At 35.2% G+C, this 11,115-nt stretch overlaps 2 protein-coding genes across 2 annotated transcripts; one reads left to right on the forward strand and one right to left on the reverse strand.

The window, feature by feature from the left end:
• Positions 1 to 5,141: 5,141 nt before the first annotated feature.
• LOC145117546 (putative histone H2A variant 3) lies at positions 5,142 to 6,867 on the forward strand. The gene is made up of 2 exons (XM_079053838.1): positions 5,142 to 5,378; positions 6,377 to 6,867. The coding sequence occupies exons 1-2, from the start codon at positions 5,265 to 5,267 to the stop codon at positions 6,671 to 6,673; spliced, it is 411 nt and encodes a 136-aa protein (XP_078909964.1). The 5' UTR covers positions 5,142 to 5,264; the 3' UTR covers positions 6,674 to 6,867.
• A 627-nt stretch (positions 6,868 to 7,494) lies between these two features.
• HBP5 (SOUL heme-binding family protein) lies at positions 7,495 to 9,857 on the reverse strand. Its single transcript, XM_079047132.1, has 8 exons — positions 9,395 to 9,857; positions 9,008 to 9,145; positions 8,851 to 8,919; positions 8,697 to 8,768; positions 8,524 to 8,606; positions 8,223 to 8,354; positions 7,879 to 8,092; positions 7,495 to 7,689 (listed from the first exon to the last, which is right to left on the reverse strand). Exons 1-8 carry the CDS (start codon positions 9,797 to 9,799, stop codon positions 7,645 to 7,647), a joined length of 1,158 nt encoding a protein of 385 aa, XP_078903258.1. The 5' UTR covers positions 9,800 to 9,857; the 3' UTR covers positions 7,495 to 7,644.
• Between the last annotated feature and the right edge of the window lie 1,258 nt (positions 9,858 to 11,115).

An 11,115-nucleotide genomic window follows, 5' to 3' on the forward strand; every position in this document is an offset into this window, starting at 1 on the left:
CAGATCCACACAATTAACTGTCTATCCGATATTGGTTTATGCGTAACTAGTATGAACTAAGAAGTCATAGAAGAAATGGTTTTAATCATGCTTTTCATAAGAAAATAATGGATTTTCTTGAGGAACAATATCAACAGATATCAAAGAACAAAGAACAGTTTTCTAAAACAAAATGCTTATGAACTCACCAGCGTTATGTTGATACTCTTTCAAAACCTACTTGTATTCTCAGGACACTAGTAGACAGGTATACTCCCGAAACTTTTGAGAAGACTGCCTAGTACCGTACTGCGACTCTTGTCTTCTACTGTATCTACTTTGATGTTTGAATATGTAATGTTTAAACACTTATGTAAAACGTATACTTATTAATGTAATGGTTGTTTGTACTTTGATTACTACAATGCATGTGTTGTGATACTTACATGACGTCCTCCGCCCCCGAATGTTTTCGCTGTTCTGGTTTGGGGGTGTGGCATCGGCCCAACAAGACCAAAAGGAGTAGTTATCGGCCCAATAAGGCCCAATAAGGATGTCTTGGTCCAATAAGGGATTTGGGTCGAAAGTTCTTGGGCTAAGGTCCAAAAATGATTGGATTTGGCTTATTGGATCGAGTTTTTGGGTATTCACGTGGTTGCTTCGACTTGAATGACAATGTACGCAAGTATGAACTTAATATCATTGACGTTTGAATTTCACTAAATGAAATATTACAAGATTACACAAAGAGTTTTTCTTGTACAAGGGCCAACTTCCTAACCCAAATTTGCTAGTTGTGACACTAGGAGAAACTCAAAAGCTCAAGAAGGGCTTAATAAGAGACTTAATGCACACAAGAAGTCCTTAAATCCATAAAGTTGACACCTTTATGCCAAAAGAGTCCATGATAACCCCAAATCTGAAAAAATAATGCTTTGGGACGTCCTAATCCAAACATTTATCCAACCCATGGCTAAAGCATAACAAATTAACCCAAAAGAGAGATCTAAGCATCTAGCCATCAAGATAAGAACTTTATACCTCAAACTCCTTGCCAAATGGGTAAATATTCGGGATCCAAGACTTCCTTCTCCAAGCTTAGAACTTCAAGGTCTTCTAACTCCTTCATAATTCCCAAAATGACCACCAAACTTCATCTAAGGCTCAAATGTTTGACAATGGATGCTACACTCGATTTAGGGTTTTAACAACAATGGAGGTTGTGAAGGAGGCAAGCTAAAGGAGCTTAAGGCCTTTAAATAGCGTGCAACACCCTAAAATTAGGGTTTCCTTCCCAGCCACCAACTCGCCGAGTTAAGGCACCTCAACTCGTCGAGTTGGCTCATTTAATCTCGCGAATCTTTCATCATAAACTCACCGAGTTGTCCCCTCCAACTCGCCGAGTTCAACTCAAATAAAGCTTATTCTCAACAATTTCTCTTCAAGATTTCGGGTGTTACATTACGTCCACATTTTAACACAAAATTTCCATTTTTAACAATATATAGAACATAAATTCAACATCCCATTATCATTACAAGCTCATTGTCATATATTCATTAAAAAGAGTTTTTAGCGGAAGTCTACAACATTATTAATTTATTCAATGCGAGTACAGTCATAGTGGAGCCTTCCCACGATCATAAGAGCAACTTGAAAAATTAAGTTATTCAACAACTTTAAGCCGAAGTTTAGCGAGTTCCCCAAGATACCATATATCACAATACATATACATGCATACAAATAATGGTTCACGACCTTTCATCGCTCTACCGATAACATGTGTCTGGACTCCTGGCCTATCGTCGTTCCGTCTTCAACACGAGTCTATAGGATCACGGCCTAACACCGTTCCGCCGTCAACTCTTCATATAACAGCAATGAATAATTCAAGTATACTACACGCAAGCACATAGAGATTATACCTTCGAATCTACTCTCATATCTCTTAACATACAATGATATATTGTAATACATAGTATAGTGATGTAACTCACCTGAACAGTCTCGAAGCAGCTAAGTTTGTAGTTTTGAAGGTAGCTTGGCCAACACGTATCAACAAATTTTTATGAAAAAAGTTTGAAAAAATCACAGGCAGAACTTTGACCCGAAAACTTCTATTTGTTGGGCTCTTTGATGAATCAGAGCTCTACTAAAATACTCCAACTAACTAAGGGAAATCAGACTCAAGAGGTGGGAAAGGTTTGAGAGAAAGAGGATTGAAAATGTGAGAAAATGAGCAATTTCAGTCATCTATATATACTAATGGGAGGCGCACTGCGCCCGGTGTGTATGATGTTAGGTGGATCCGCATCATCTAAGAGTTTTGGCCCTTATTGAGCCACATGCCGAATTATAATGGTGCCACGTGTTGCGAAACCATGGAGCCACGTGTCAAGATCTTGTGGTGTCCTATCACCTCCGAGGATTGGTAAACAGTCATGTCACATGCCCCCCTCCGAGTGGTAACATGTCATCGTTTGCGCAGGTAAAACTCGAAATATTTGAACAATCATAACTTTTGCATACGAGCTCCATTTTTGACGTTCTTTATACTCACACGTAGGTATTTTCGAGCACTATAAATTTTCTTTAGATCTCAACAATTAATTTTTACTCTATTTTAAATTCATATTTTTATAGAGATTACACTGTTAAAATCCATGCGAAAAATCATAACTCCTTCATACGAACTCCGTTCTTGACTATCTTTATATCGACGGATACGTATTTACGAGATCTTCAACTCTCATTCACATTCTTTTGGCTTACAATCAACCGATTTTAATTTCGATTTCTGTATCGCACAATGTTTTACTATGTCGCATCGAAACTTTGAAAAATCATAACTTCCTCATACGGAGTCAGGTTTAAGCGTTATTTATATCTATGGAATCGTATTGACGCCTACTACATCTTCATGATGATTATTTTGGCTAAAAATTAATACATTTATATTTCAAATTTTATAACAAACGTTTTATATTAAAATCTACATGAAATGTGAAAATGGGATGTTACACATTTTAGTTTGTAATAAATGGCCTAGTCAATCTTAACATAACTTTTAACCATTAAATATAACAAATTTTATTGGTTTAGTTAATAAAATTGCTAAATAATTTACAAATACATTTTATGAATCTAAAATGATTAAACTGAATAATGCCAACATCCATTTTGATATAAACATTTCTTTCTCTTTGCTTGATGACGTGATGTTCAAATGTATCTTACTAAAATGGTGAAACCTTTTCCTGCGGAGTGTATTAAGCTTAAGGGATAACGACTTGAGAGAGGAACGAACTTTGAACTTTGTTCATATTTGGTGACTGAACTTTTTTTTCGAGTTTGATTTACCCATTAATTATTTAAAATTGTTCACATTTTACCCTTACGACTGTCTACAACCGTCGTAAGGGTAAAAAAAAAGGACGTTACACATTTGAGTTTGTAATAAATGGCCCAGTCAATCTTAACATAACTTTTAACCATCAAATATAACAATTTTATTGGTTTAGTTAATAAAATGGCTAAATAATTTACAATACATTTTATGGATCTAAAATGATTAAACTGAATAATGCCAACATCCATTTTGATATAAACATTTTTTCCTCTTTGCTTGGTGACGTGATGTTTAAATGCATCTTACTAAAATGGTGAAACCTTTTCCTCGAGAGTGTATTATGCTTAAGGGATAATGACTTGAGAGGGTAACGAACTTTGAACTTTATTCATATTAGTGGACTTTTTTTTTCGTGTTTGATTTATCCATTAATTATTTGAAATTATTCACATTTTACTGTTACGATCGTTTACAACCAGTCATAAGGGTAAACCGTGAACATTTTTAAATAATTCATGGGTGAAACAAGAACGAAAAAAATTTAGTGACTAAATGTGAACAAAATTGAAAGTTCGTTACCCTTTCAAGTCATTATCCCTTATTATGTTACGTGTCCATATCCTCGAGCTCTCATTTCCCATGCCCTATCTCCCGTTTCCCATGCCCAACATACTACCATGCTTCAAATTTCAACACAAATTTCAAACCATCACAACTTCTTCGATTCAAATCCGATTTTGGTGTTCTATATATGCACAGAAAAGTATTGGAGAGCCCCACAATCTTATGTAGTTATTTTGGACTAAAAAATTCTCGATCTAAAATCCTTAATTCATGCAAGAAACCCGGTCTATGACTTTTCCCTTCAACTATTCGACTCAAAATACAATTCAAGAGTTAAATCTCACAACTATCGTTATCACCTCTAAAAAGGTCTAAACTTATCTTCCTTAAGGCCCAAAACCTTTTCATAATCAACTTTCGACCCAAAATCCTAAATTAAGAAATGACCAAAAACCAGACGTTGCAACTTAAGTATCCAAGCCGAATGTTTGGTGACAAAATTCCACTAAAGGATAACAAGACACAAACTTATTTATAAGATGGATACATCAAGATTTCATGTTGTTTTAGAAATGACATTTGAAAGACCATCAAAATTTCAATTTATTAAGTTTATTTAACTTAATAAACATTTTTGATAAAAGTGTTTATTATATTATATGATGAAAAAAATGTTTGGATTATATGTAAGTTAATAAGGGTTTTTTTTGTTTATTTATTATTTTTTTTAAATGTTTGGATTAGCTTATAGTCATTTTATAGTTATTTTAGGTGAATAAGTCATAATCGTTTTTAAAAAGTATGGAGGATGTGAGTTTTCAAAAACTCCTAATGAAGGTTTTGAAAAACAACTTTCAAAAGCACTAAACATATTTTCGATTTATTGACTTTTCGTAAAATGGATAATGATTTGAAAAAGTAACAGACTTTCAATTTTGTTCATCCGAGCTTTTTTTTTCCGTGTTTAATTTACTTATGACTTATTTGAAAGTGTTTACATTTTATTCTTATAATCGGTTGTAAACGGTCATAAAAGATAAAATATGAACAATTTTAAATAATTTATGGGTAAATTAAACACGAAAAAAAGTTTATCTGCGAATAAAATTGAAAATTCTTGAAATCGTTAATTCGTTATCCATATTTAAGGTGAGGACCAAACCTGTACACGTGTTATAGTATAAGGATAGAAGTGTAATTTTTCTTAAATGAAATAGAGTGGAACCGAAGCATTGTCATTTGTTTTGCGTCTATAAACACAACTCGACCGTCTTCCGATTCGCCATTTCTCCTCCTTCCCTCTGTCAAAATCCCTCTCCGTTCCCTTCAATTTCACACCCGAAACTCCATTTTCCTCTTCGTCGAGTGAAAAATGTCGGGCAAAGGAGCAAAAGGTTTGATTATGGGCAAGAATGCCGCCCTCAACAAAGATAAAGACAAGGATAAGAAGAAACCTACCTCTCGATCTTCTCGCGCAGGTCTCCAGGTGCGTGTTTCTGTCTGTAATCTCTATGATTTTGGATGTAACGTTATGTTTTATGTGTTTATATCAACTTTTGTTCGTAATTGCTTCTTGATTTGTAGATTTTAGGTAATCGAGTAGTGATTATGAATGCTGTTTGGTTCACTTATGGTTGTTTAATTTTGTTTCATCGTGTATAAACCCTAGTTTTGCTAAAAAAAAAGGGTCCTGGAAAGTTTTTTTGGTTGGACCAACGAAAATGAATGATTACTACTGTTCCTCACCTAACAAATTAGATTTAATAATCTACTAACGACGACTGCATGTCCTGTTGTCAGATTTTACACCTACCTGTTTATGTATAGACAATGAACTATCTTTATGATTATACTATTAGCTATAATAACTTTATTATGATAGAAATATAATGAATTTATAGTTATTTGTTGTATAACTTTCCTGTATCTTGAAGATTATTAGAATTTTAGCTGGGATCAAACTGTGAAATCTGAAATTTCATGTTTGACCTGCATTGAACTTTGACCTCGAGCGATGCGAATAGGACAAAGATTGTAAATTTTTGTCTCACAAAAAAATGTGGAAGAAGGCGAGACAGGGACTCGCTCTCATCTATTGTATGTGTAAAAGACGTAAATGCCCTTTTCATCCTCATCATCGAAAATAGCTCTAGAAAGCTTGTCCAATCTCCTCCAGTCCTATTCCATGTAACAAATGCAGCCTTCGGCTGCATCTGTCAAAAGAGACCGGACTGGGCAGGACAAGACAAGCTTTCTAGGGCTATTTTTGATGATGTGGATGAGAAGGGCATTTACGTCTTTTACACATACAAGGGACGAGAGCGAGTCCTTGTCTCACCTTCTTTTCCACATTTTTGTGTGGGACAAAAATTTTACAATCTTTGTTGCGTTGACATTAGTTGCGGCAAAGTCAAATGCATGTCAGACACAGTACAACCTGTTCTGTCTTATCATGTGTTGTGATGGTGAATGTGTGAAGTGCAGTTTCCGGTTGGGAGAATTCATCGGTTACTGAAACAAAGGACGACTGCCAACGGGAGGGTGGGGGCCACAGCAGCGGTCTACTCTGCAGCGATTTTGGAATACTTGACTGCTGAGGTTCTGGAGCTTGCTGGGAATGCAAGTAAGGATCTTAAAGTGAAACGTATTACTCCAAGGCATTTACAGCTTGCAATTCGAGGTGATGAGGAACTTGATACTCTGATCAAAGGAACCATAGCTGGTGGTGGAGTCATTCCTCATATCCACAAATCACTCATCAACAAATCGGCTAAAGAGTAGAACACAATTTTAGTGATATGATTAATTCTAGTTAATAGTTGGTGTCAATGGCTGTTTTTGTTTTCATCATATGTCTAATCTAAAGAGGTTTGGGGTATTTGTTTTAGGATTATGATGAATTCATTTTGCTTCCATTTTTGAGGCTGTGTTTGTTGGTTACTCTTGTGTTCTTGTTAGAAATGGTGCCTTGTGTACTTACTGTGTTTGTCATGGATTGAACTGTGAGACAAAAAAATTGAAATTTTTTGTCCCACCAAGGAAAAGGCGAAGCAAGGACTCGTTGTTCTTGATTTTTGGTTTGTGCAAAATTCGTGAACGCCCTTCTTGTTCTTCTCATTGAAACTTGCTTTAGAAATCTTGCCCCATGTAATAAATGCAACTAAAATTTTTACACTTTCAAGCTTTATGCCATGAATTGATTTATCTCGCCTCGTGAAGATCTAAATTTTGTTTTTTGGTTATAAAATTTTGTGACCAATCTTCGATTGGCAACAAAATGAAAGCCGTGATAACTTCTTTAATGGATGAAGGCAAAAAATGACAATGTACTTGAATTCACTTATGCATTTTAGAGCATCATACATTTTTTTTGTTTTATTTTGTTTTTTTTGCTTCGCGTTATACCATTGTATTTTTTATTATCTTTTTGCTATGGTGTTGTACTTTGAAAATCCTCCAAGTTTTAGCATAACATGAAGCACATTTTGTATTTGGATAAATGTATGGAAATTTATTAGACTGTAACAATAAAATTTACTCTGTATTTAGATGATATTTGTATAACGAAGCAAAATTTCTAATTATATCACAAAAGAATATAATAAATATGAAAATAATCACTTTTCTAGTGCTACAATATATTCATTTTCGAATTGTTTTTACATGTGAGCATAATATACGAATTGCATCAAACTTCATCAACATACAAAATCTTGTAAACATCAATCCTCCAAGACGAGAAGGCAACCACACTAGTCCAACGAAAATTCCTCTAGCCAAATCAGAACCTCATTCCTCTTCATTCCAAAATTCATAAAAAAGAAATCATATTGTTGTTACTGTTATAAAACATAGATAAAGAAACAATATGCGAATTTTACCAATATGTAACAACAATCAGCCACCTAATAGGCTAGTGTGTAGGGTTGCTGGAAGAATAACTGAACTGAACAGTTTTTATTCAATGCATCGAAAAAAGAGCTTACCATCATAAAACTTTTGGTTCGACCAGGATCATTGTATCTTGCTAATAAACATCCGTCTTTAGGTTTTAGACCATCAAAAAGAAGACTAGACCTCAGTAATTTTTCTTTTTCACGAACAATATCGTCTGTTGGTTTACCACTAAACTTTAATACAGCAGCAAACCCTCCTTCAACGCTCCTCAAACCAACTTCTTCTTTGTTAGGATTCGGCAAACTAGAGAACGTAAAACAAACAGTTAGACACAAGGGTAAAATGGTCATTTACCCACATGTTTTCATTCAGAGCCTCTAAATCATTCATGGCTCTGAATCATTCAGAGGTTACCAAACAACCCTTTATTTACCTTCCCAAGTCTTTATTCGATGGAATAACAATTTGAATAGACATTTTGGACATTTCAGAATCAAATGCTTGAGTGAAAACCGGAGTAGTCATGGCTATCTTTTCCTCTCTTGAGTTCTTCCCAAATATATACCTGAAAAGTGTGTAAATTTCAATCTATTAACATCGGTGAGGACTGAATTGTCTTAAATACCCTTCCATAGTAACAAAATGGGAACACCTTGATGACCCAAATCAAATATGGTAAAGGACAAGATAGTAAATTTGGGTAAAAAAACTCGCTAGAATAACTGGAAACTCACCCAGCTACATCATTGAATCCTGTAGATCCAGCAAGCTTATCGCTTTGTGTTTCAACAATTACAAAGGGGGTGTATTTTCGAACCTGGATAATCACTTTTAGTAAATGTGATTAAGCGGATTAAATTATATTTTCTTGAATTAGCATGCTTTCTAGCTCAAAGGATCAACAAACCTCATAAGTTGCAGTTCTTTTGAGTATCTGATATTTGGGTGTTTCTAAATCTGGAGTCTTGTAGATCCGAAGCTGTATGGATGAAACAAAAGAGAAACAGACGCTGAATCTTTGAGTGTATGAATAAAGTATAAACAGTGAAAAATGTAGATACCTGTTTTATTAGATCCACAAGACCTTCCATAGAGAAGTACTCATTGTTCTTAAGAGAATCCCAGTAGTCCTGTGAAGTTGATAAAAAGAAGCTAATGAAGCGATAAATATTGCAAGAACGATGTGTGTTTGAGAGTAGGGGAGAAAAGTGAGTGTACCACATGACTGCAGAACTTTCCATTTTCTGGATTGATGCCCATAACCGAAGTTCCTGTAAAAACCAACAATGGCTTCCATGGTAGGAGCGAGAATGTCATTTCCATTGTCCACCTTGTAGTTATCTCGTAAGGTGCTGTCTATACACAAAGAAGAGAAGATCCAATTACTTCTACTGGTGATTTTATTGTTCCTTTTTTCAAAATTGGGATTACTCTTCTGAGTTCAGAGACAAAGAGGTCACTTTAAATTACTCTTGTCAGTTCAAAGTTTGATATAGAATGATGTTTATTTCAGATTTACTACAGAATCAATGCGTACTTAGCAATTAAAACCTGATATTAATGCCCAATTATGCAATTGCGTTAAATTTATATGTGTTTAGATACCTGTTTGACCCAATGGAGCTGAAAATCGGGGGAAAACACCAGCTTCAACATCGAGATGTTGAACAAATATCCACTTATACTGTCGTGCTTCGTAATCGGATCCCGAAACTTGACCTGTTCGTCATAAGCCGTCCGATCAATTCCTTGATCATCGAATAGATGTGGAAGGTCCTCATACAAAAAATTCACCAACTGTTCAACGTCGACTTTCGAGGATTTTGGCGGGATTTGTTCTACTAAACTCAGTCTAATGCGAGTTGTATGAGTTCTATTATACACTAAGCTTCTGTTTCTGGAATGGTTGATGAAGAAAATTGAGTTTTTCGGTGGTTTTAGTCTCCGGTTAGCGACGTAATTGCCGGAAATTGGCCGGATAATGGTGTCCGAGAGATGTGCGGTGGTCATTCTGTTTGTTATGGCTCGCACCCACCGGACACACGTAAATGGAAAATCTCAGAAATGTACAAATGACGAAGCATGTGGTACATCTTGTATTAATATGTACCAATTGGGCCTGGGTCATTATGGAGACTGGAGGAGTGAACCGGAGACTGAAGAGTAAGAGTATTGGACATTTAGACTTGGGTTTGGATCTTTACCCGATTTTAAACATATACTATGAAATTGGTACCAGGCCTTTACGACTTTGGTTGTGTTTCCTATTATAACAAGGATCCATGTTGCGCCGTTGTAAATCCTTTTTGTAAGTTGAATTTTGATGATTGTATTGATAAAAGTTAAATATCGCTGTATTTGTTGGTATGACTAACTCCAATATATATCATCGAATGAAAATATATTATATGTGATCAAATTCATACATATGAAATGTACATAAAAATAAGAACATAAACGTAAAGGAACTGAATTTATATCAAGATGTATATAAAAGTAAGTAAGGTTTTTTTTTTCAAGTTAACACAAGTAAGTTCAAAAAATCAAAAATGTACTATACTAAACTCATAGCGTACATAAAAATAATCACGAAAACATAAAAAAAAAAATTCATGTCGAAACATAGACTATAGAGGATACAAATGAAAGTTTTGAAAATGGAGGGAGAGAATTGACAATTTATAAAGTTCAAAGTGGAGGCGCAACATCTCAAAAACCATAGTAAAAATTTTCATTTTTAAAAGAGAATACACACCCGTTTTGATGAAGTTACTTTCGAGTCAAACCATTTGTTCATAAATCATAATTCAAAATTAGAGTATAAGGAAAACATTACGGAATCTCGAATAATGAAATAGCTGATGTGCGTGTGTACAACCCCGTCTTCACCATCCGATAACTATCTGAAAAACATTTAATCCACAACTGTAAGTCAAAGCTTAGTGAGTTCCCCCGAAATACCTCATATAACAATACACATACAATGCATGTACACATGACCATTCAGTCTACTTGGACTGCTTTTCAAGGCCTGCATGGTGCCTGGACCGCTCTACTAAGCCTATAATCTACTAGACCGCCTCACAAGGCCTATAGCAGCTGGACCTCTCCACTGAGCCTACAGTCTACTGGACCACCTCGCAAGGCCTACAGTAGATGGACCGCTCCTTTGGGCCTACAGTCTGACTGGACCGCCCGTGTATCTTGGCCTACAACACAAGGCAAGACCGCCTCAACCCAACCAACCATAATATGTCAACATATACAAACAAACATACAATAACCAACAATACAGGTAATCATAAAAAATCTACCAATTTAACAGA

This window comes from Lactuca virosa, chromosome 5, assembly GCF_052849685.1.
Source record: "Lactuca virosa cultivar CGN04683 chromosome 5, Lactuca_virosa_CGN04683_v6, whole genome shotgun sequence".
Classification (NCBI taxonomy): Eukaryota; Viridiplantae; Streptophyta; class Magnoliopsida; order Asterales; family Asteraceae; genus Lactuca; species Lactuca virosa.

Bases quoted from the DNA above. Each gene is read 5' to 3' on its own strand.
- LOC145117546 (XM_079053838.1), top strand. From the start codon at position 5,265: ATGTCGGGCAAAGGAGCAAAAGGTTTGATTATGGGCAAGAATGCCGCC. The intron at 5,379-6,376 runs GTGCGTGTTTCT...TGTGAAGTGCAG, and splicing joins CTTCTCGCGCAGGTCTCCAG to TTTCCGGTTGGGAGAATTCA.
- HBP5 (XM_079047132.1), bottom strand. From the start codon at position 9,799: ATGACCACCGCACATCTCTCGGACACCATTATCCGGCCAATTTCCGGC. The intron at 8,769-8,850 runs GTATCTACATTT...TCATCCATACAG, and splicing joins TTGTGGATCTAATAAAACAG to CTTCGGATCTACAAGACTCC. The intron at 8,355-8,523 runs GTGAGTTTCCAG...CACACTTTTCAG, and splicing joins GGATTCAATGATGTAGCTGG to GTATATATTTGGGAAGAACT.